Source organism: Mauremys reevesii, linkage group 27 (assembly GCF_016161935.1).
Source record: "Mauremys reevesii isolate NIE-2019 linkage group 27, ASM1616193v1, whole genome shotgun sequence".
Classification (NCBI taxonomy): Eukaryota; Metazoa; Chordata; order Testudines; family Geoemydidae; genus Mauremys; species Mauremys reevesii.
In genome coordinates, this window is record NC_052649.1 from 7,243,597 (window position 1) to 7,267,636 (window position 24,040).

A 24,040-nucleotide genomic window follows, 5' to 3' on the forward strand; every position below is an offset into this window, starting at 1 on the left:
GATGCTGCCCCCCTCCTGGCACCTTTGTACCGGCCCCTCTCGTGGGGCCCCTCCTGTACGCCCCCCCCCCAATTCCCGCTCCCTCCGCCCCCAGGGGCTACTTCACGCACCAGCCCCTCCCTCCCAGAGCAGCTGCCCCAGGGCACCTCGGGGGGGGGGTGCTGCTCTCCGATGCCAGCCCTGGCCCCACGCGCGCAGAGCTCTTGTGGGGGAGGGGCAGGCTGCCCGGCTTTCCACCCTCCTGGGATCAGGCAGGGGCCCCCGCGAAGGAAGGGACGCGCCCGCTTTGCCTTGCAAGGTCTCTGTGCCAGGCAGGTGCCAGTGTTGCCTGGTGAGATGGCGTGAGCCTGGCACAGCCGTGGTATGTGCTCTCATAGACCACATCTGGCAGCAGCTGGCGTCTGGTGCCAGCTGAGGGCCCCTCACTCGGTGCCCCATGCGTGACCAAGCTAGAGCAGTGGGGGGCCCCCTGCCGGGCACGTTGGAGCTTGGTGCGGGTGGCAGGGGCTGAAGTTGGCTTGAGGAACATGGTGCATGGGGTGGGGGGGGCTGACCAGGTCCCCCCGACCCCTGACTGGTCCAGCGCCCTGGGTCTGTGTCTGTGTCGCCAAAACCTCCTGCCCTAAGGGCACGTTGGGGAACCTGGAACCAGGCTGTGCCTGGGCTGGGGCCTGGGCTGTGAGCAGGGGACCTGCCCGGGGACCAGGCTGGGGTGGGCAGCTTTCCCCTGGCAGCGTCCTGCACCCCCCATCTCTTAACATCCCCCCCCCGGGGAGATGCGCCCCAGGGGTCCAGTCTGGGGGGCTGCTGCCATCACGTTGGCATGAGCAGGACGTGGGGGGAGGAACTGTCTGCTCCGTGCAATGTTGTCTGGTGGGGGGGCAGGAGGCCAGTGCTGGCGCCATGTCCACCCACCCAGTGCTGGGGGTGGAGGTCAGATCTCTCTGCGCCAGCCTCGTGCCAGCCGCCCTCGGTGCTCACGGCTGCCAGGGTCCCTTCAGAGTGTGTGTGCGCACGTGTGCCAGGGGCAGGGTACATGCGTGTGTGTGCAGGGTCTCTGTCTCTCTCTCTCAGCGGCGTGTGGCACAGGCTCTGACCCACGCTGGGGAAGTGCCGCTCTCCACGCGGAGGTTGGTAGACCCCGGCCGGCTGGTGCCCGTCTGGCTCCACTCCTGGAGTGGCAGCGCCTGGTGATTCATCCTGCGCCTGCCGGGGATTGGTGCATGGCACGTTCTGTGCGGCGCTTGTCACTGATGCCAGCGTCTCCTGCCCCCCGCCCTGCCTCTTGGCCCCGCAGCCAAGACCCATCCTGGGAAGCCCTGGGCACTGTCCCCCGGGGGCTGTGGCGCTGGGCTGGAATGCGGGCAGGGTGGATGGGGGTGGGGTGAGGGCAGGGCTGAGTTTGAATTGGGGCTGGGGAGCAGTTGGCATCGGCTGCAGCGAAAGCCGGGGGGCAGGTGACTGTGTGGCCTGCAGAGCAGTGTGGGTCAGGTCCCCGTCCCTGCCCCCCCGTGATGGAGCTGGACGTGGGGGGGCAGGGGGCTGCAGTGCGTGTGGCTGGATGTTGGACGTCCCGGGCCCAGGGGGTGTCTGCGCCTGTTCGTGTGGCCAGTTGTGTGGATTTAAACCCCTGCTTGGAGGGCAGCTGCTGGCGGGGGCGGGGAGGGTTGGGAATCGGAGACCGTCAGCCCCACTGAGACCCCTAGCTTGGTTACAGCTCTGTTCCCTTGTGGGGTGTAGACGGAACCTCGCCCGTATCTCCAGCCAGGTGCCCGAGCCAGGGCACGGGGCCGGGCCCGTCCCACCGGACCAAGTCTGTCAGCACCTGGTGCCCAGTGTGGCTCCCTACCCCCCCCCCCCCGCAGCGCTGCCCAGCCCCCGGCCCGTCTCACTCCTGGCGCTCGAGGGGCGCTGTGGGCAGCGGGGGTGCTGGGCACTGGGCCGGCCCATCCTCGACGCTCCCTTCCCCAGCGTAACCCGCGGGGGGCAGCGGAGTCACTCCAGCTGGACACCCCCGGGGCTGTTCTCAGACAGCAGGGGCGGGGCGGGCGCAGGACTCCTGGGTTCTGTCCCGGCTCGGGGGCAGGTCCACGCTGCCCCATGGCGGGGGAGGAGCGGGTACGCTGCCCGGGCAGCTGTCTGCTGGGGCCGCCTGGGCCCCTCGGCCCTGAGCGGGGTGGGGCCAAGCTCCTGTTTCCCGGGCCGGGCCCGGCTGACGGGGAGGGGCTGGGCAGGGAAACGGCGCGAGTCTGCCCAGAGCCCGCGGTGCCAGCCGTGCCCTGCCCTGCCCCGCTCCTCCTCCGTGGGTGCCAGGCCCCGGGGCTGCTGCCTCGCTCGCCAGCGCCACCCCCCGTCCTCCCCACATGCCTGTCAACCTCCCCCCCGCGTGCATCCTGGGCCCCGTGTGTATGGACCCCTCCCCGTGGCTGCTGGAACGCGAGCCCCCCACGCCCGGCATGCGAGGAATGGCTGGGGGAGCCGACGGGGAAGGATCCCCCCCCGGCCCCCCCCCCCGGCTGGCCTGTCTATTGTCAAGAATGTGGCTCTTGGCAGAAGCTAACCCGACAATGGCCCCTTTGTGCCGCTGCCGCCGGCGCCTTGGTCACGTGCCCTTTGGAGTCTCCTCCGCAGCCCCCCTGCTCCCCTCCATCTGCAGCCCCTGCCCCCATCGCCCGCAGCCCCGCTTCCCCTGCCCCCTCCGCCCGCAGCCCCTGCCCCCATTGCCCACAGCCCCTGCTTCCCCTGCTCCCCCTCCGCCCGCAGCCCCTGCTTCCCTGCTCCCCATCACCCGCAGCCCCTGCCCCATCACCCCTGCCCCTCTGCCCGCAGCCCCTGCCCCCATTGCCCACAGCCCCCTGCTCCCCTCCGTCCGCAGCCCCCTGCTTCCTCCTGTTCCCCCCCATCGCCCGCAGCCCCCCCTGCTCCCCCCTTCGCCTGCAGCCCCGTGTTCCCCGCTCCACCCGCAGCCCCCTGCTCCCCGGCCTGTCCCCGGCTGTCGTCAAGATCTTCCTGGTTTGTCCAGCTTGTGAGCTCGTCCAGGTCAGACCCCCCCCCATGCCAGCCAGGAACTGCAGCCTGGCTTTGCACCCCGGTGTGGGTGGGGGGAGGTGGAGGACCCCTGGGGCCACAGGGCGGCTTGCTCAGGGCAGGGGGCTCGCGGGGCCTGGCTGGGCCTCTGGCAGTTATCTGGGCACTTTTACCCTGGGCTGGGGCTCTGTGACCCGCGCTCTCTTTGCTTTGTAGAGAGGGAAACTGAGGCCCAAACACTGCTTCTCCGAAGCTATTGCACCACCTGGCAGGGCCGGGCCTGGACTCCCAGCCCTTGCTCCACCCACTAGGCCGTGCTCTCTCCCAGCACCTGCGCCCCCTCGGGGAGCCCCTGTCCCTGCAGCCGCGAGGGCTGGGGACCCTGGGGGGCACCGGGAGCTGGCGAGGGGCTGCTTGTTTTGCTGCTCTCTGGCCCCTGCCTCCCCCAGAAACAGTGTCAGCAGCTCTTCAGCCAGCCTAGTGCTCGCAGCCCCTTGCCCCTGGGCAACCCCAGGCGTCCTGGCTGCCAGCCTGGCTGCTCTGGCCACTGGCTACATTGGTGGCCCGCTGGGCCACGGGGCACCTGGCCCAGCCTCCTGGGGCTGTGGCCTGGGGGTGGGTGGTCCTCAGGCCAGGGATCCTGCCTCTGCCAGAGAGGCCCTGGCACTGCCCGTGTGCAGCCAATGAGGATGTGCCCTTGCAGCTGTTGGTATGAGCCCCAGCCCCCTTCGGGGGGCTCTGGGGTCCCCACCTTGCCAGTGTAGCTAGGGGAGCCCCTGGCCCACAGGGAATCTTCCCCTCCCCTCGGCCTGGCAGTGCTCGCCCGTAGCACAGGCCCTGTGTTTGCCCACGTGCCCGCCCCGAGCTGGGCCCCCTCGCCCAGGGGCACGGTGCAGAGTTAGCGCAGCCTCCTCCGTTAGCAGCAGGAGAAGCAGCTGCCTGGGCCAGGCCGGCCTTTGACGGGAACAGATCCCGCGTTGTTACCCGGGGCTTCCCCGGGGCTCTGAGCTGGGGGGGGCCTGGGACGTGCCCGTCCAGCACCGGCGCCTGTCCCTGGGGCGTTCCCCAGACAGCCGCGCTCTGGGGGGGGTCTCTCCGCAGCCCCCTGCAGGGAGCAGGTGCCATGTAACCCTCCCGGCTGCACCCCGAATGACCCCCCGGCGGTGCCCCACCCCTCGGTCCTGTCCCCTTAGCCCTGCTGTGCCTGGTGCCCACCTGCAGCGGCAGCAGCTGGCCCTGTGATGGCGCCACTGCCTAGGCAGGGTTGTGCTCTGCCCGCAGGGGAGTGCCAGGCATGCACAGGGGGCAGAGTCCGTGCGAATACACGTGAGAGATGCCCCGTGCCCCTGGGGGCGGGAATGGGAGCCCTGCCCCTGGCCTGTCGCACCGCAAGGACAGAACCCAGGAGTCCGGGCTCCCCTGCTGTGCGGTGGCTGGGGCCCGTCTGGAAGGGGCTGGCAGCGCCCAGGTGCCCTGTTGCTCTTCGCTGTCTGATCCCCGCACGTGCGGCAGGCAGGGCCCCTTGTTCCCTGGCGCTGAGGAGACCTGGAGGGGGGGGGTTGGTGTGTTAACCCCGAGGGGCCAGGCCCTTCATATCCTGTTTGACTGGTTCACTTGGCTCCACATCCTGAGCAGCAGCTGCCGCCGCCGCCTTAACCCCTTCCTGGCCCGGTGCCCGCGAGGAGCAGGTGGGGTTAGGGTATTGCTGGGCCTCCCCCTCCCCCCCCCAGCGCTAGCACCCCCAGGGAGGGGGCATTGCAGGATGCTGGGTGGGAGGGGTTGCACGCCGCTGCCCTCTACGGGCTGGAATGGGACTTGCCCCACCGTGTGTCATAGGCACCGTATTGCCACTCGCAGGCAGGGTGAGCTCAGGGCCTGGCATGGGCACAGCTATGCCGCTCTGACTCCAGGGAGCCCAACGACGTCCCCGTTCGCCTGCCAGTGCTGAGCGAGGCCTCGCCAGCCCCTGCCTTCGGGGAGTGGGGCCTGGTCCGCGTTCCTCGCTAAGCCCCGTCGGCCGGGCAGGGGGTGTCTGGGATGCCGTTTCCGTGGCTCTGTGGCGGGTTGGGGGACTGTGGTTCCGTGACTGAGCTGCTAGGGATGGGCCCAGCGCAGGCCTGTCGGTGGGTAAGAGCCGGGCCCGGGGGCGCTGCGTGCGCCATGGGGAGCGACTACCTGTGGACTGTGAGTCACTGTACCTCCCGTGCCTCAGTTTCCCCATCCGACCTCTGTGTGTGCAGCGTGTCCATGTGTCTGTCCACGTGCCAGCGTGTGCATGCAGCGTGCAGTGTGCCTTGCGTGGTGCCAAGCAGCGGGGGAGCCGTGTCAGTCTGTATCCACTAAAACAGCGAGGAGTCCGGTGGCACCAACCGATTGATTTGGGCAGAAGCTTTCACGAAAGCTGATCAGCTCCTGGGCTGCACCGTGTCTGACTCAGTCCCACGGCTCCCTCGATGGCCTGGAAACGTCACGTTGCATCTGCCAGGCTGGGAACCCGCCTCCCACCGTCCCCGTGCTCAAGGGCTGGCGGGCTCCAGAGCTTCCTGGGGGCTCATCTGCAGGAAGGGGCCAGAGGCCTCCCCGTCTGCCCCGCGGGGCGGGACCCTGCTGCCGGGATTGCAGCCCCGGAGAGGCCAGGCGTGCAGGGGACGGAGCACGGGGAAATTCCTGTATGTCGCTGGCACTGGGGGGAGGGTTCCCTGTGCGTGTCTGGGCAGAGCAGAGGGAGCCGCTCTGATACCATGGTGACGGGGCCCGTGGGGCTGGGCACCGCTGGGGCAGGGCCGTGGGCTGGCGTTAGTCCGGCAGGGAGAGAACACTAGAAAAGCCCAGCCCACCTAGGGCAGTGCCAGTCCCACAGGCCGTAGCGTCCACCCTGGCTGTGCCGTGGGGCACCCTGCCAGGATCTGTGCTGGGGGAGGGGCCCCGGAGGGTGCTCGGCTCACCCAGCTCTGCGGCGGGGCCCAGCTGGCCGCTGTGTGGGGTGATGCAAAGTCGGGGTGCAGGCCCTTGTTGGGGGCAGTGGTGTTGCTGTGCAAAAGTGGGCAGGGGGCTGGGGTGCTCCTGGGGCTCCCCCTGCTCCTGTGGATTGGTGGGGGGCTGCCAGGGCAGAGCTGGCGACGTCCCCGTGGACACGCTGGTGCCAGCCCTTGTGGTACCCCACACAGAATGGGGGGGGGTCTGGCAGGCCCATGGCCAGGGCAGCACCATTGCCTCATCCCCCAGGTGATGGACGGGTCTCTCCAAACGCAGCGGCCAGACCCCTGAGCCTGTCTCTTTTTCTTCCCCCAGCCATCGAGACGCAGAGCACCAGCTCCGAGGAGATCGTCCCCAGCCCCCCGTCGCCGCCCCCGCTGCCCCGCATCTACAAGCCCTGCTTTGTGTGCCAGGACAAATCCTCGGGCTACCACTATGGGGTGAGCGCCTGCGAGGGCTGCAAGGTGAGTGGAGCTTGGGGGGCAGAGCTGGGGGGCCGACGTGGTTACAGCCCCCAGGGGGTGACCCCAGGTCTGGTTCAGACAAGGGACGAGGCGTCCTGGGTTCCAGTTGCGCCCTCGCTCCTGCCCTGGGTCACTTCGCCTCGAAGCAGCTGCTGACAGGCCCCCACGTGCTCACTCCTCTGCGTGTCCCGGGAACCCGCACGCTCTAACCTGGCCCTCGAAGTCTCTTTCCCTGCCTGTAAAGCAGGGCCCCTGTTCCTAGCCCAGCCCCCAGGGGGCGCCGGGCGTCTGCCCTGGCTTGGCCTGCTCTGTATTTACCCAGCCTGGGGTGCAGAGCCGCAGCGCCCCCTGCTGGACGGCCAGGGCAGGGGGGGCCCTCTCCCGTCCCAGCTGGGCAGCACCCTCCAGGCCGGGGGCTTTGCTGACTGTTCAGCCCTGAGGCTGGAGGGCAGCGTAAACCATTCCTTGGACAAGGGGGAAACTGAGGCACGGGCAGACGTGAAGTCCCATCCCAAGTGTGTCTGCACTAGGAATAGAACCCCAGAGTTCTGGCTCCCTGTTCCTTGTATTAACCACTAGACACCCCCCCCCCCCCTTACAGCCCTGCAATGGGGCTGGGCTGGGTGGACCCGGCATGTCATGATCTGCACTGGGGCCCTGCCCCAGCCTCGCGGCTCAGCGCCCCCTGCCCCAGCCTCGCGGCTCAGCGCCCCCTGCCCCAGCCTCGCGGCTCAGCGAGCCGTGCGGAGCTTAGCCCGGCTCTGCCTGGGGATTAGCACTAAATAGTGCAACGGCTGCTGGCTCTGGCCGTGTTCAGCTGGCGTCACCGCCTCCGCGTAGGGGTCGGGGTGAAGGGCACCGGATTGTGTTGCGCACACGCAGCCCCCTGCTCTCGTGTGCCCTCAAGCGCAGACGGTTAACCCCCCCCCCCCCCGAGTCCCGGTGTGTCTCAACCCCCCCGGGCTGGGGGCTGCATGGCGGGCGGGGGGCGCGGGGGAGCTGGGAGCTCATCCCTCCCTCGGCGGATGTGCGGGGCTCCGCGCTCAGCTGCTTTGCATCCTTCAGCACGTCTGATTTACATTCCAGCAGCGGCTGGGCCGGGGCCAGCCCGGGGGCGGGGGAGGAGGAGCGTCTGGCTGCAGCGTCTCTCACGTCTCCTGGCTCCAGCGTCCACGGCCAAGCTCCCCTCCGCTGGGCTCTGGCTTCGGGGCCCATCCCCGCCGGCCTGGCTCTCCTCTTCACTCCTGGAGAGGAAGGGGGGCCTTGGGGCCCAGGTCTATGTAGGGCTGGGGCTGGGGGGGTCAATTCCCAGCTCTGCCACAGATGCTGTGTGCCTCAGTTTCCCCGTCTGTGAAAAGCTGGTGACGCTCTTTCCATTTTCTGCCTGGGGTGCTTCTCCTCTGGATAGCAAGCCCTGATCTCGGCTGGGGTCTGGGCGGCACCCGGCGCAGTGGGGCCCCAATCTTGGCCGGAGTCTGGGCAGCGCCCGGCACGACGGGGTCCCGATCTCGGTCACGGGGTCTGGGCGGCGCCCGGCACGACGGGGCCCTGATCTCGGTCACGGGGTCTGGGCGGTGCCTGGCCCGGCGGAGCCCCGATCTTGGTTATGGGGTCTGGGCGGCGCCCGGCGCGGCGGGGCCATGATCTCGGTCGGGGTCTGGGCAGCGCCCGGCCCGGTGGGGCCCTGATCTTGGTCACGGGGTCTGGGCGGTGCCTGGCCCGGCGGGGCCCCGATCTTGGTCACAGGGTCTGGGCGGCGCCCGGCGCGGCAGGGCCCTGATCTCGGTTATGGGGTCTGGGCAGCGCCCGGCTCGGCGGGGCCCCGATCTTGGTCACAGGGTCTGGGCGGCGCCCGGCGCGGCAGGGCCCTGATCTCGGTTATGGGGTCTGGGCAGCGCCCGGCTCGGCGGGGCCCCGATCTCGGTCACGGGGTCTGGGCAGCGCCCGGCCCGGCGGGGCCCCGATCTCGGTCACGGGGTCTGTGGGCTGCACACCTGGTTCCAGTCTCTCCACCAGTCCCGGCTCCGGGCTCCTTTGCCCCAGGAAGCTCTAACCCTGTCTGGCTTTATTCCCAAGCTGCTGGGTGAAGTGCAGCCGCGCAGCCAGCAGGGGGAGCTGCTGGGTCTGCACGGGGGGGGGGGAGGGAAATGCCTTTTTAATTGTAATTAAAGCTAAACCCATGAGATGGGGAGTCCCCATGGCCCCCCCCAGCTCTGCACGGGAACCCCCCAGAGTCCGTCTGTGCTGCTTCTCCCCAGAGCGTCCCGGCTGGGCCCCTCCCCCCGGGCACTATTGTAACACTAGTGCCCTGCGGCGGGGGGGCTGGTGCCCCGGCTGCTCCCCCCGTCGCTCACTGGGGCTGTGACCGGCTCTTCCAGGGCTTCTTCCGCCGGAGCATCCAGAAGAACATGGTCTACACCTGCCACCGCGACAAGAGCTGCATCATCAACAAGGTGACGCGGAACCGGTGCCAGTACTGCCGCCTGCAGAAGTGCTTCGACGTGGGCATGTCCAAGGAGTGTGAGTGCCCCGCGGGGGCTGGGGGCGGGGCTATGGCATGGGGGGGGCAGGCTGGGGGGCTATGCCCGGGGGGAGGGGCTATGGCATGGGGGCAGGCTGGGGTTATGCCCGGGGGCAGGGTTATGGCCCCGGGGGGGGGCAGGCTGGGGGGTTATGCCCCGGGGGGGCTGGGGGGTTATGGCCCCGGGGGCAGGCTGGGGTTATGCCCAGGGGCTGGGGGTTCTGGCCCCGGGGGGGCAGGCTGGGGGGCTATGCCGCGGGGCTGGGGTTATGGCCCGGGGGCAGGCTGGGGGCTATGCCCTGGGGCAGGGTTATGGCCCCAGGGGCAGGCTGGGGTTATGCCCCGGAGGGCTGGGGTTATGGCCCCGGGGCAGGCTGGGGGCTATGCCCTGGGGTTATGGTATGGGGGCAGGCTGGGGGGCTATGCCCCGGGGGAGGGGCATGGCATGAGAGGGCAGGCTGGCACTGGGGGGGCGGGTGCAGACATGCCCCCGGGCACTGTGCTGAGCCCCCCCCCCAGCTCCTTTCCCGGGAGTCAATTCCCTGGACGCGGGTCTGAAATCCCACTTGGGGGGCTCCCGGGTGGGGGCAGGGAGCAGGGTGACGTGGGAGTCGCCGAGCCGGCCGGGGGGGGGGGAGGGGGCACTGGTAACGCCCCCAGAGCCGGGGTGGGGGGGTTCCAGTCAGGCCGAGGAGCTGGGCCCCCCTCTTCCTTCTGGATCCAGGCCGTTGCCCCGGCAACCCGTGATTGATGATGTCAGAGATAAATGACGCTGACAGGGGCCTCCTGGCGTCTGCATGCCAGTTGTCATGGCGCCCGCCTGTAAACCCGCCCGCTCTGCCGAGAGCAAAGGGGGTGCAGCTGTCTGGCCCCGCCCCCGCCCCGTGGGGCCCGCCAGGAGAATCCAGGCTCCTGCCCCATCTGCCGCCTGAGCAGGCCTGGGGTGCGGGGAGGTGGGGGCCCCGCCCTTCCCAGCCTGCCCCCCCCGGGGCACCAGCCGCCGGCTGCAGCGGGTGTCACGGAGCCGGGGCCTCGGTGCGGCTGGCTCTGGGGCGGGCGCTGGGCGGAGGATGAACGCCGGGTCACAGCTGCAATGTTCCCTTCCCGAATTATCCCCCCCTTCCGCTCCTCGCCACGGCACTGGGTTTGCAGAGCAGACGTGAGTGAGTCCTGCAGCCCCCCCCCTCCTCGGCGCCCGGCCCCGGCCTGAGCGATGGCCTGTCGCCTGCTGCTGCCCCCGCGCCGTTTTACAGAGCCGTGTGCGCGGCTTCTGGCTTCGCTGCCATTTGTCAGCTGGGCCGCGCCGACCTCCTGAGGCCGCGGGCCCCTCCGTCTCCCAGCTCCCCCTGCCCCCCAGCTTCCTCTGCTCCCCCGCTAACTCCACCCTCCAGCTCACTACAGTGCCCCCAGTTCGCCCCACCCCCGCCCCCCAGCTCCCCTGCTCCTCCAGCTCCCCCGCTCGCCCCACCCCACTCACCCCACCCCTAGCCGTGCTCGCCCCGCCCCCAGGGGAGGAGATTGGGTCTGTTCCTTGCAGGGCAGGGGCAGGCTGGCTTAGTGGTTAGGGCATCCGACTGGGGGAATCTGGTTCAATTCCTGCCTCTGCCACTTGCTCTGTGGGGCTGGTCACTGGGCCTGCATCTGTGCAGCCTGGGGGCTCCTGGGGCACAGCCTGTGTCTTGCTGTGGGGCAGCGCAGTGGGGCCCCGATCCTGGCCTGTGCAAAGCGCCTGGCACAGCGGGGCCCTGATCCTGGCCAGGTCTGCGGAATTACGGCAGCGGCTGCTGTTGGTCCTCACCAGACACAGAGCAGCAGGGCTCCCCGCACCCCATACAGCCCCCTGGCTCGGCCCAGCAGGGCCGCTCTGCCTCCAGGATCCGCATTCCCCTCTCGCAGGAGACGTGCTGCGCTGGGGTGCGTGGGGCTGGGCTGAGGTTGAGCCGATAGCTTGGTCCGTGTCATTCCCGCCCTGCTCCGGAGCCTGGCGAGCCGGCTTCTCTCCCGGCCCCGATCCCCACGCTACGGGGGCTGCTGATACCGACGCCCCGAGGGGCTGCGCCCGGTGCCTGCCGCAGTCTGTGATCGCTGAGCTCTCGGAGCTGAGGGGGCCCAGGGTGTGACCCCACCCGTCGTGGCAGTTAGAAGGGGGGTGCGCCGAGGGGCGGTGGGGCCGGCCCGCTCACCCGCCTGCCCTCTCCCCCCAGCCGTCCGGAACGACAGGAACAAGAAGAAGAAGGAGGCGCCGAAGCAGGAGTGTTCGGAGAGCTACATCCTCACGCCCGAGGTGGAGGATCTCATTGAGAAAGTGCGCAAAGCCCACCAGGAGACCTTCCCCGCCCTCTGCCAGCTCGGCAAATACACTACGGTGAGTGCCCGGCCCGGCCCAGCGCCCCGACCTCCGGGAAACGCTGCCACCAGGCACCGGGTGGGATCAGGATTAGGGTGAGCAGAAGTGGGGCTGGAGCTGCATCTAGGAACCTTCACTCCCCCAGCTGCCCTATGTCCCCTTACGTCCCTGCTAGTGCCTCATTCGCTCCACGCTGTGCGGTGTACTGGTTAGTGCAGGGGCTGGGATCCAGGACTCCTGGGTTCTCTCCCCAGCTCTGGGAGGGGAGCAGGGTCTAGTGGTTAGAGCAGGGGGCTGGGAGCCAGGACTCCTGGGTTCTCTCCCCAGCTCTGGAGGGGAGTGGGGTGGAGTGGTTAGTGCAGGGGGCTGGGAGCCAGGACTCCTCTGTTCTCTCCCCAGCTCTGGAGGGGAGTGGGGTGGAGTGGTTAGAGCAGGGGGCTGGGAGCCAGGACTCCTGGGTTCTGTCCCCATCTCTGTCCCTGATTCGCGTCATGCCCTTGGACAACTTGCTTCCCCACCCTGTGCCTCAGTTTCCCCAGCTGTACAGTGGGCCCCCTGCATCTTTAGTTAAGTACCGATTGGGAGGGGCCGCGAGGGCGGAGGGCTGTTCATGCCGGGGGGGGGGGGGGGGGTTTAAATGTGGCTCCTGTGAGGGGAGGGGATGGTGGAACCGGCCCCTGGCCCTCCCCTTCCCGCTCACCATGGCTGGTGCGTCCCTGCAGAACAACAGCTCGGAGCAGCGGGTCTCGCTGGACATCGACCTGTGGGACAAGTTCAGTGAACTCTCCACCAAGTGCATCATCAAGACGGTGGAGTTCGCCAAGCAGCTGCCCGGCTTCACCACGCTCACCATCGCTGACCAGATCACCCTGCTCAAGGCCGCCTGCCTGGACATCCTGGTGAGCCCCCCAGCTCCCCCCACGCCACTGAGCCTGGGCACTGCGTTGTTCCCTGCCGGGCCAGCTGGGGGCAGTGTCCCCTGGAGGGCTGGTTCTTGGCACTGGGGGGCACAGATGGGGCAGACCAGGGAGCATGGGGTGGGGTTGGTGTCAGGGGGCAGTGGGGAGCAGGGCTGGGGGCAGAGGGGCAAGGAACAGTGGTGTTGGTGTGAGGGGGCAGGGCTAGGGGAGAGTGCTTTCGGAGGGGGGGCAGAGGGGACGGTGCCGGGGGGCAGGGCCGGGGACAGTGGGGGCAATGCTGGGGTAGGGCCGGGGACAGGGGCAGGGCCAGAGGCAGAGGGAGCGGTGCTGGAGGGCAGAGGGGGCAGTGCTGGGGGCAGGGGACAGTGGGGGCAGAGGGGCAGTGCTGGAGGGCAGGGGGGAGCAGGGCCGGGGGACTGGGGGGCAGTGCTGGAGGGCAGGGCCCGGGGGGACAGTAGGGGGCAGTGCCGGGGGGCAGGGCGCAGGACTCACCCCGGCTCTGCCCCCCAGATCCTGCGGATCTGCACGCGCTACACGCCGGAGCAGGACACCATGACCTTCTCGGACGGGCTGACGCTGAACCGCACCCAGATGCACAACGCCGGGTTCGGGCCGCTCACCGACCTGGTCTTCGCCTTCGCCAACCAGCTGCTCCCGCTGGAGATGGACGACGCGGAGACCGGGCTGCTCAGCGCCATCTGCCTCATCTGCGGGGGTGAGAGCCGGGGGGCGCTGGGGGGGTGCCCAGGGCAGGGCTCTCCTACCCCCTCTCTCCATCGGGGTTGAGGCTGGAACTCTCCGGTGTCCTGACATGACCCTACAGTAACAACCCCGCGGGGTGGGGGGAGATGGGTCGCCCCCCCCCCCCCCCAAACAAACGAGCTCCCCCTGCTAGGCGGGGGAGCCCTGAGCCCTGCTCGACAGCTCCCCCTGGTGGGGAGCTGGGCACTAAACTCTGGCTTCATGGCTGGGCCCCCGGCCCCCCCCAGATCGCCAGGACCTGGAGCAGGCCGACAAGGTGGACAAGCTGCAGGAGCCGCTGCTGGAGGCGCTGAAGATCTACGTGAGGAAGAGGAGGCCCAACAAGCCCCACATGTTCCCCAAGATGCTGATGAAGATCACGGACCTGCGCAGCATCAGCGCCAAGGGTGAGAGCCCGGCCCGGCGGGAGGGGAGGGGCTGGGGGCGCGGGGCGGAGTGGCGGGGAGGGGGGGGGGCCGAGGGGGGGGGGTGGGGGAGGGGGGTGGGAGGGGAGGGGCTGGGGAGAGGGGCAGAGGGGAGGGGCGAGAGCCCAGGGTGATGAGGTGCTGGCACTGGGGCGGCTCCCTCCCCCCAGGCAGTGGGGCGCTTTGATTTGGGCTGGAGTTTGGCCGTGGGGCCAGGTTTCTCCCCCGAGGTGTGTGTGACCGAGGGAGGGGGGCGCAGGCTGAGTGCAGAGAGGTGACTCCAAGCAGTTCCGCCCGGTGCACCCTGCGCCCGCCCCAGGCCTGCGCCCCCGGAGCCCGGCCGGGTTCCTGGCGGAGCCTGGAAGGGGCCCAGCTCCGTGTCCCGCTGGCAGCCCGCAGTGCCCGGGTGGCTCCCAGGTCTGCCCCGCGCTGAGCCCTCCCGCCCCGTCTGCCCGCAGGCGCCGAGCGGGTGATCACGCTGAAGATGGAGATCCCCGGCTCCATGCCGCCCCTCATCCAGGAGATGCTGGAGAACTCGGAGGGCCTGGACACGCTGGGTGGGCAGCCGGGCGCTTCCCGCGTGAGCAGCCTGGCGCCGCCCCCCGGCAGCTGCAGCCCCAGCCTGTCGCCCAGCTCCAACAGAAGCAGCCCGGCCACCCACTCGCCGTGACGCCGCGACCGGCGCCGGCGCCAGGACGCCGTTCTTGCTCTTTGCTGCCAGGCCCGAGGGCTGCATGGCAAGCCGAGGAGGAGGGGGAGGAGGTGACGCTGCCGCGGGCCACCCCCCCCTCCGGGCCCCGTTCCTGTCCGTACCAGCACACACTGTGGCCATGGCTTCCCTGCTGACTTGTGACGGACTCTGCCGGAGAATCAGAAGTGGGTCCCGTGGGCACTGCCAGGGGGCCCCTGGCTCTGCGGGGGGCACTGAGCCCTCATTGGGTTTCCAGCCCCCCAGCGACTGATGTTCGTACCCAGGTTGGAGCAGACCAGCGCCCCGCTCCCCCCCTCACCCCCCCAGCGCGCTGTCGCAGGGGTCCGGCCCACGGCTGGGGGGCGCTGCACCCTGTGAAGATGAAGTGTCTTTTGGTTGAGTTGCATTTCAAGTGTTTCCGGGGGGGTTGGGGGAGAGGGTCGGTTTGGGAAACGTTAGTTGTTTTTTAAAATTTTCATGAGCAAAATCGATCAGCTGATTGTGGCCGTCACGCGCACCCCCCCCACCACCACGTTCCCCCCCGCCCCCCCCACACACACACGCCTGTCGTCACCAGCAACACCAACAACAACCCAATTCGCTTGTCAGGTAAAAGCAGAAACACCCGCCAGGAACCAGAGGCCGATTCATTGCAAAGCCAGACAAAGCCAGATTATATATCTATAAATAGCTATAAATATCTATAAATACCTTTTAAAAACTTTGTAAAAGTCGGGAGGGGTTTTTAGAGACGTGCTGCGGTTGGCAAGGGGGGGGTCCCGGTTCTGGATGTGAAGTGGGGGTGGGGAGGGGGCAGGGGGGGGACAGGGGTCCACACAATTTATTATTATTAAAAATTTTTTGTTGTTGTTGAGATTTTTGTGGCTTTGGAATCTCTGGGGAGAAGTTGAAAGAGGAAGAAAAACTGGGCTGCCCCGGTATTCCCCGCCAGCCACTGGCCTGCCCCCCCCGGGGTATTCCTCCCCTCCCCGTGTACGTAAACTGTTCTTGTTTCCTCCAGAATCCAGTTGGGGGCGCTGGACGCGGCCTGTCAGTCTCTGCCTCGGGGGGCAGGGGGGGGCTGTTTGATTTGAAGTGTGTTTCTCTGGCGGGGCCAGCGACCTCCACAGATCAAATCTGCTGGAGGGCACAGGCTGGCGCGTGGCGCTATGGGGGGCAGGGGGCTTAGTGCCCGGGGGTTTCTGCCTGGGGGCTGCTGCTCATTCACCTGCTTGGCCTGTTCTTGTCATACACGGGGGGGCAGAGCTGAGCCTGGCATTGGCACAGCCGCCCTGTTACCCCCCCCCAATGCCCTGGGCCTGCCCCCCATGATCAGGGCTGGGCCCGGGGTGAAGATGGGGCTGGAGCCTGCACCCTCGGGGGACAGGCAGGCCAGGCCGGGAGGTGGCTTTAGTCTGCAGCTGCCCTGGCCCCACCTCATCCCCCAGCTCGCCCAGGCCCAGGCATGGGGTTTATAGCCTGTTAGCTGGGGGGGCCGCAGGGTGCCTCCTCCCCCGCCACGCACACCTCCCCTTGCGGTGTCTGCCCGGGGACTCTGAGCCATGCGTGTCAGCCGGGCATGGGGGGCATTGGCCAGCCCCTGCGGGCGAAGCGCAGACTGGCTGGGCTGCCAGAGGGCACGGGGCACAGCTGGGTCACCCGGGATGGGCAGGCCCTGCTCGGGGCGAGGGGATCCGCTGGGGGAAGCGCAGCCCTAGGCTCCGACCCCCCCCAGGTGCCGGGTCCTGCCTGAGCCAGCTCCTGATGCCCACCCTGGCGTGTCATGGGCAGCGCTGGGGGCCAGGCTGGCTGAGGCGAGGGCAGGTCCAGCCCCGGGGGGGGGACGGGGGGGCGCTGCTCGTTTTCAATGTTGTGGCTTATTAAATTAAAGCATCCTGGGCCCCATGGGCCTGCTGCTCTGGGCTCTGGGCACCAGGGGGCAGCAGAGCTGCTCTGCTGCCGGGACCCCCCCCCCCATTGCCTGGGCTCTGAGCAGCGCCCCACCCCCCCCCGGCAGACGCATTAATACTAGGGCTGTCGCTTAATCACAGTTAATTCACGCGCTTAACTCAAAAAATTAACTGGGGTTCAAAAAACGAATCATGATTAATGGCCCTGTTACTAGAATACCACTTGAAATGTATTAAAGATTTTTTGGATGCTTTTCTACATTTTCAAACGTATCGATTTGTTACAACACCGAATACGAAGTGTTCAGAGCTCCCTTTCTAGTCGTTTTTATTACAAATATTTGCACTGTAAAAATGATAAACCAAAGAAATAGTATTTTTCAATTCACCTCTACAAGCGCTGCAGTGCAATCTTTGTCCTGAAAGTGCAACTTACAAATGTAGATGGTTTTTGTTACATAACTGCACTCAAAAACAGAACAGTGTAAAACTTCAGAGCCTACAAGTCTACTCAGTCCTACTTCTTATTCAGCCAATTGCTAAGACAGAAATGTTTGTTTACATTTACAGGAGATAATGCTGCCCTCTTCTTATTTACAGTGTGCCCAGAAAGTGAGAACAGGGATTTGCATGGCACTTTCGTAGCTGTCATTGCAAGGTATTTACGGGCCAGATATGCTAAACATTCGTATGCCCCTTCATGCTTCGGCCACCATTCCAGAGGACATGCTTCCATGCTGATGATGCTCGTTAAAAAAAACAATGCGTTAATTACATTTGTGACTGAACTCCTTGGGGGAGAACTGTATGGCCCTTGCTCTGTTTTACCCACATTCTCCCCTATATTTCATGGTATAGGGGTCTCGGATGATGACCCTGCACGTCTGATTTACGAACACTGTCACTGCAGATTTGACAAAACACAAAGAAGTTACCAATGTGAGATTTCTAAAAATAGCTACAGCACTTGACTCCAGGTTTAAGAATCTGAAGTGCCTTCCAAAATCTGAGAGGGACGAGGTGTGCAGTATGCTGAGAGACGTCTTAAAAGAGCAACACTCCGATGCGGAAACTACAGAACCTGAACCACCAAAAAAGAAAATCAACCATCTGCTGGTGGCATCTGACTCAGATGATGAAAATTAACATGCAGCAGTCCGCACTGCTTTTGGAGTCTTCTCGAGCAGAACCTGTCATCAGCATGGACGCATGTCCCCTGGAATGGTGGTTGAAGCATGAAGGGACATATGAATCTTTAGCACATCTGGCATGTAAATATCTTGTAACACCAGCTACAACAGTGCCATGGGAACCCCTGTTCTCACTTTCAGGTGACATTGTAAACAAGAAGCAGGCAGCATTATCTCCTGCAAATGTAACCAAACATATTTGTCTGAGCGATTGGCTGAACAAGAAGTAGGACTGAGTGGACTTGCAGGCTCTAAAGTTTTACATTGTTCTGGTTTTGAAGGCAGGTTTTTTTTATTTGGTTTTTTTTGTGTACATAATTCAACATTTGTAAGTTCAACTTTCAGGATAAAGCGATTGCGCTACAGTCCTTGTATTAGGTGAATTGAAATACACATTTTTTTGTTTTTTACAGTGCAAATATTTGTAATAAAAATAAATAGAAAGTGAGCCTGTACACTTTGTATTTGGTGTTGTAATTGAAATCAATATATTTGAAAATGTAGAAAACATTCAAAAAATCTTTAAATAAGTGGTATTCTAGTCTTGTTTAACAGTGCCATTAATCGTGCAATTAATTGTGATTAATTTTTTTAATCGTGTGACAGCCCTAATTAATACAGCCTTGCCCAGGCACCTGCAGCATTATAGCTGGGGAAACTGAGGCACAGCAAGAGCCTCCCCCACGGTGCGTCATGGGCAGAGCAGGGAACAGAACCCAGGCGTCCTGGCTTGGGCAGTGGTGCTGCCATCAGAGGGTTACGGGGGGGGGCCTGACGCAGGATCTGGCAGGGGAGGGGGGTGATGGTGTTTTTCTTTTTTACCTTTTTTTCCATTAACCTCTGGGTGTGGTGCCACCCTCCTGCAACAGGAAACAGGAGACAAGGGGAACCTGGCACCAGTCCAGCCCCCCGCCCCCCTCAGCAACCCAACAGCCACTCGCCCTCCCAAAATGTGAGGCCCTCACTGCAGCGCCCACGGCTGCCACAGGCCCCAGCCACGCCCCGAGCGATCGATGGGAACCCTGGCACATCCTGACCCGCAGCCCCCTGCGAGTCTGTCCCTGGGCCCCCTCACACCATGTCCAGCCTGCACAGGGCAGGACTGGCGTCTGACCCCAGGCTCCCCCCACGCACGGCCATCCCAGCCCCTGAACCGCTGCTAAGCCCACGGGCGTCTGGACCCACATGCCCGGCGTGGCCAGAACAGTCATTACCGCAGGGCGCGCTGGGACGGCCTGGAACTCCAACACGGGGCGCTGCCGGCGTCTCCCCACGGCCAGGAGAGCTGCAGGCCGGGCCAGAGCTCTGCTGACAGGCAGCAAGCCCTGCCCGGCTCTGCCATGGTGGGACCGCCGAGCGCTCGGGCAGAGGGAATGTGTCACTGATGGGACAGGTTCAATTCAGCTCCTGCTCCCAATCGAAGTGTGAAAACGAAGCGACAACATGGCCCAGCCCAGGGCAGCCTGTCTCCCCCCGCCCCCCCCAGGACTGTGCCGCCCTTTGGCTCACGCCACGGCATCAATCTCGCTCGCAAATCACGGGTTGGGCTGGGGGGGGTTTAATTATAAAGTTTTCTTCTGTTTATTCACACAAATGTATAAAAATTGGCGATGCCGTTTCGCCTGGCCCCAGAGCCCCCGCCCCTGCCCCCCCCCAGCTTCCTGTCTTGAGGAACAGTCCTGTCCCCCGGCTGAGCAGCAGGCAGAGGGGCTGGGCCAGTTCATTGCCCCTCGTCTGGTCGCCTACACCAGCCGGAATGAGACCCCAGCTCTCCCGTCTGCCAGCCCAATGCTCGAACCCCTGTCGCCCCTTGTAGCCTGGCCGGCTCCTTTCCTGCCAGTTCAGCCCCCTGCCCGCCTGTGGCATGAGGGGCTTTGTGCCCAAGGCAGGAGGGCAGCTCTCTGCCAGGCTGTACGGGGCTGGTACGGACCGCGGGCCCTGGCCACTCAGGTCACTGGTGTTGCCGCGACGGCCCTGCTAAGCGGAGGGCCCAGTGACTGGCACAGATGGGAGCTGGGCCGTAGCGTGAGCCCTAGATGACCAAATCGGCCCTGCCCGCGGCCTGGGAGGCCTTGCTGCCGTTGGAGGGGGCTTGGGGCTGGAACAGGGCCGAGGGCTCGTAGTGGTTGGGGACGCTGCAGGCCGCCCCCTTGGCGCCCCCATCGCCCTGGGGCAGGAAGTGCTGGCACTGCTCGTGCGCCTGGTTGGACCAGTTTTCCTGCTGCTCGTAGGAGGCGGCCGGGGGCCTGTTGGCCGCCGTCCCCTGGCACCTGTCCTTGGCCAGCAGGTGGGCCAGCTCCACCAGGCTGAGCAGGGTGGAGACCACGCCCACCGCGAAGTAGAAGAGGATGAAGATGGTTTTCTCGGTGGGCCGGGACACGAAGCAGTCCACGTAGTGGGGGCAGGGCGAGCGCTGGCAGGTGAAGCGCGGCTCCACGTGGAAGCCGTACAGCAGCCACTGCCCCACCAGGAAGCTGCTCTCAGCCAGGATGCGCAGGGCCACGTTGACCAGGTAGAAGGTGCGGACGTGGTGGGTGCGCTGGCTGGGCTGCAGCCGGGGCGGGCCCGCGGGGCCGCCCTCCTCGCCCTGGCGCAGCTTGCCGCTCTGGTGCATGGCGTACATGACGAAGAGCAGGGCGGGCGCCGAGAGCACCACGATGTGGAAGACCCAGAAGCGGTAGTGGGAGATGGGGAAGGCCTTGTCGTAGCAGACCTGCTTGCAGCCCGGCTGCAGCGTGTTGCAGGCGAACTCCTCCTGCTCGTCCTCGAAGACGTCGCTGCCCACCGTGGCCAGGATGAGGATGCGGAAGATCAGCATCACCACCAGCCAGAACCGGCCCACCATGGGCGAGTGCTCCTGCACCGCGTCCAGCAGCGAGCTCAGGAAGCTCCACTCGCCCATGGCTGGGGCCAGGGCCAGGGCCGCTCTAGGGGAACAGCACCAGTTAGAGCTGCCGCCTGCTCCCTGCTCTGGGCGCCCAGGGGCCACCTGGGGACAGCGTGGACTGGACACAGACCCCCTTAGCCGGGCACGGGGGTTTGTGTGCCCAGGGTCAGGGCCGTTCTCACCCGTGGGGCTGCAGCGACCGGCCCCCGCCCTGGCTCCTCGCTGCCCGGACGGAGAGCTGCCCCCACGACCTGACCCCCAGTGGCACCTGGCCCAAGATGTCCCCGCCAGCCGCAGAGCCGGTGCACTGGCCACGCAGGAGCCCAGCTCTGTGCAGGGCGCAGGTGGGACGAGGAGGCTGGGACGGGCTCCTCTAGGGCAGCAGGGGGCCAGGAAGGGGCTTGGGGCCAGGGGCTGAAAGACCGAGGTCCCAGCCCACAGGTGGGTCAGGCCTCTGCTCCCCACATGCGATGCCACCCCGCGTGCAGCACCCACCTGCAGCCAAGCTCGACCTGCGGCTGCTGGGCACCAGCCTGGGAGCCCGGCACCGCGCTGGCGATGGGCCCGGGGTCATGCAGGGCAGCCCCAGGGGGCTCGGGCACAGGCTGGCCTGGCTGCCCCCTTTTAAAGCCAAGGGGCTGGAGGGGGGCTAGAGCCCCCGGCCTGGGGCGTCCTGTTCCGGCCAGCGGCAAAGGCCCTGACCCCATGGGGCCTGGCTGAGAGGCTCTGATGGGGGTGGGGGGACCCTGCTGGTGTCCAGCGAGTTGGGGGCTGGGGGCCCGGGGACCCCCCCCCCCCCGCAGGCCAGGATTTGCTCGTGGCCCACTCACCCCAGGTGTCACTGATGCCCGGGCGTCGGGGGCTGGACCCCCCCGTGCCCAGCCGGTCCCTCCAACCCGGGGGGGGGGGACCAGCCTGCCCCAGGGGGGCTTTGGGGCGCGGCCCCAGGTCACGGGGGGAGCGGAGCGGGGATGTGTCACGCGTGGGGCCAGCCGTGGGGCTCCCTGCTGAGGGGGGGGTTGCAGCCCCCCCCGGACTCACCCTGTCCCGGCCCGTCCCAGGGGCTGGCTGCGGGCAGGGAGTCGGGGCCAGGGCCCCTGGGGGGCGCAGTCACCCCTCCCCCCCCCCGCCCCAGCCCCAGCCCGGCCGGTACCTGCAGGCGGGGGCTCGTGCAGGGGCCGCGTCCCGGACCCGGCTCGGCGCAGGCTGCCCGGGGCTCGCGCATCGTCCGGCCCGGGACTTTCCCCGCAGCTCCGCCTGGAGCCTCTTAAAGAGACAGCGCAGCCCCCCCAGGGCACCCGGACAGCCCCTGCCTAATCCCGCCCCAGCCCCCTCCCCCAATCCCACCCCGGGGCAGCCCCACAGCTCCTGCCTAACCGCCCCCAGCCCCCTCCCCAATCCCGCCCCCCCCCCCGGGGCAGCCCCACAGCTGGTCAGTGGGCACCTGGCAGCATCTCCCTGCAGCACTGCCCGCTGCTCAAGCGCTGGGGGGGGAGCGTCAGGCAGCCCCCTCCCCCGGCCCCATGCCCCAGGCCTATGGAGGGGGCAGAGGGATGGACAGTTTCTTCTTCCCCCCCCCCCAAGCAGGCAGCAGGGGGGCAAGGGCCGAGCTAAGGATGAGGGGGGGAGGGGTTGGGTCTGCACAGGGAGGTGCATGTGGGGCGGGGGGCTCAGACTGCACCCACGGCAGAGACAGACCCCCCCCAGGGCCCCATCAACCCATTCGCCAGGCTCCCCTGGGCAGGTCGCTCACCCCGCCCCCCAATGTCCCAGATTCCCTGTCACCCAGACCCCCCCGGGGCCAGCGCCCCCTTACCGGCTGGGTGCTGCTGCCGGGAGCCAGGCTGGCCCCACACATCCCCTCACTGACCGCCTGGCAGGCCCAGCTCCTGGAGGCGCTGGGCGGGGCACCAGGATGTGTCCGGGCTGAGCCAGGCGTCCTGCTGGCTCAGAAAAGCCCTTGACCGGCCCCTGCCCCGTGGGAAGGCTGCACCCAAGCCCCAGGACCTTGGCCTGTGCTGGGTTCGCGCCCAGCGCTGCAGCTGCGCGCCGGCGTTTCAGCTGCTTTCGCTTTCCTGCCTGGAAGAGCCTGGCAGGGCTCACGGGGTCCCTGGGGGCAGGACGGCCACTGTCATGCCCAGCACGGCCAGCCTGGTGTCTGCAGACATGGGCAGTGGGGCACTGGCAACGGGGGCCTGGGGGAGCCACTGTACAGGTCTGAGCCCCCAGCCCACAGGCTGCTCCGTGCCCCTGCTTGGGCGTGGCCCTTGGGAGCATCCCCAGCCAGGCGCCAGCTGCCCCATGGCGCACCCACGGTGGCTGTGGCCCCAGTGATCCCTGGGGTCGCGGGCAGGCTGGTGTCTGCAGGGGCGTGGGCGGGGCAGCCCAGAGCACCCCGATTCCCCCAGCCAAACAGCCACTGGCCAGGCAGGCTCGCTGGCACCTCCCGGCACGGCAGCAGACAGGCCAGGCCAGGGCAAAGCCGGGGGCATGCAGGGACAATTGCCAAACCCAGCCCGTGGCAGGGCCTGCCCCTGCGTTTCCCCCACCCTCCAGGCATTGGCCTGGCAGCTGGTGTTAGTATCTGCTCACCATGCGACTGTGGCTGGGGTGGGGCTAACCCCAGAGTGCAGCCTAGAACGGCCCACCCGGCCCAGGCTGTGGTGCCCCAGGCCAGGGCTCTTTCAGGCTGTGCCGTGGTGCTGGCCCAGCATATGCAGGGACCGGCGCCTGCAGGCCTGAGCTGGGGACCCGAGCCCCAAAGGCCAGACTGGTGGCAAGGCCCCGTGCCAGGGGCAGCAGGGCCTTTGGGGCTGGGTCAGTCATTGCCCGGACACAAAGCGAAGCGGGGGCGGGGCAGGGCGGGGCGGGGGGGGGGTCGTTCCCCCCCCCACACACACCCTTCAGCCACGTCCCCCCCTGCGCCCGCCCTTGGTGCCAGGGACGCAGCGCTCGGAGCTGCCTGACACAGGCCCCTGCTTTGTGCCTGACACATGGGGGCTCACCCTGGCGCCCAGCCCCAGGCTGCTGCTCCGCCAGCTGACAGGTGCCAAACCCTCGTCCCGCTGGCTGGGAGCATCCCCCCCCCCCGCCCGGCCAGGTTCCTCCTCGTGCAGCCAAGCCCCCGCTGGAGTAGTCGCGGGGGGGGGGTGTCTGTGGAGACCGAACGCCCTGGTTCTCGGCCCAGCTCTGGGCGTAGCGTGTGGAGCTAATGGGTCAAAGCAGGGCTGGGGCCAGGACTCCTGGGTTCTATTCCAGGCTCGCCCACTTGCTGGCCGTGTCACCCGCTCTGTGCCTCAGTCTCCCCCTGTAGAAAACGGGGCTATTGCTGAGCTCAGCGAGCAGGTGGGAGGGGCGGGGAACACACTGACTGACCAGTCCTGTCACCGCAGTAACTGTGGGGCCTGGCCACGTTGTGGGCTGTGTGTCTCCAAGCCAGGGGCACGTGCCCCGTGTGTGTGAGGCCCCTCCCCCGCGCAGGGCACACAGGGCAGAGCACCCCCCCACCCCCGGCCACGTATTGGGCTAATTCAGACGACCAGCAGCGGCCGCTGAAGAAGCAGGGCTGGGCCTGGGATTTGGGAGCCAGCGGGTGACACCGGACCACGAGGGGCCCGTTCTCTCCGGGTGAGCGGGGCCTGCCGGGGAGGGGGGTGTCAGGAGTCCGGCCTCCCGCCAGCGAGCCCTGCGGCACGGCCCTGTCCCAGCTTGCAGCCGGGGCACGGGGGCAGTGTCAGCCCAGGGAGGCCTAACGCCACGGTGCTGCCTTGCACGGGTTGGGTGTGGGGCTGGTCGTGCAGCTCGTGGGTGGGAAGGGGGCTGGCAGGCGACGGACAGACGGCGAGTCACTGCCTAGGCCCTGTGGCTAGCGTGGGGGTGGCAACACAGCAAGCCAGGGAGCCACAGGGCACCCCTGGCCCGGGCGCCGGGAGCCGCAGGGA

The 24,040-nt window shown here is 67.1% G+C and overlaps 2 protein-coding genes across 4 annotated transcripts in view; one reads left to right on the forward strand and one right to left on the reverse strand.

Moving 5' to 3' along the window:
* The window catches only part of RARA (retinoic acid receptor alpha), a 49,026-nt gene extending 34,121 nt beyond the window's left edge, over positions 1-14,905 (forward strand). Inside the window, exons 3-9 of one of the 2 annotated variants that reach the window (XM_039516901.1) lie at positions 6,319-6,467; positions 8,846-8,987; positions 11,193-11,353; positions 12,058-12,234; positions 12,766-12,970; positions 13,245-13,403; positions 13,880-14,905. In XM_039516901.1, coding sequence (XP_039372835.1) covers positions 6,319-6,467; positions 8,846-8,987; positions 11,193-11,353; positions 12,058-12,234; positions 12,766-12,970; positions 13,245-13,403; positions 13,880-14,091 — 1,205 coding nt within the window. In that variant the 3' untranslated portion in view covers positions 14,092-14,905. The remainder of the gene's footprint in view (positions 1-6,318; positions 6,468-8,845; positions 8,988-11,192; positions 11,354-12,057; positions 12,235-12,765; positions 12,971-13,244; positions 13,404-13,879) is intronic. The other variant, XM_039516902.1, reaches the window with a different exon arrangement.
* A 3,955-nt stretch (positions 14,906-18,860) lies between these two features.
* Positions 18,861-22,165, reverse strand: GJD3 (gap junction protein delta 3). Of its 2 annotated transcripts, none has more exons than XM_039516816.1 (2): positions 21,916-22,165; positions 18,861-20,139 (listed from the first exon to the last, which is right to left on the reverse strand). In XM_039516816.1, the coding sequence occupies exon 2, from the start codon at positions 20,112-20,114 to the stop codon at positions 19,245-19,247; it is 870 nt and encodes a 289-aa protein (XP_039372750.1). In that variant the 5' UTR covers positions 20,115-20,139; positions 21,916-22,165; the 3' UTR covers positions 18,861-19,244. The 2 variants fall into 2 exon arrangements, with proteins under 2 accessions (XP_039372750.1, XP_039372749.1); XM_039516815.1 differs by lacking the exon at positions 21,916-22,165 and adding an exon at positions 21,253-21,366.
* Positions 22,166-24,040: the final 1,875 nt, after the last annotated feature.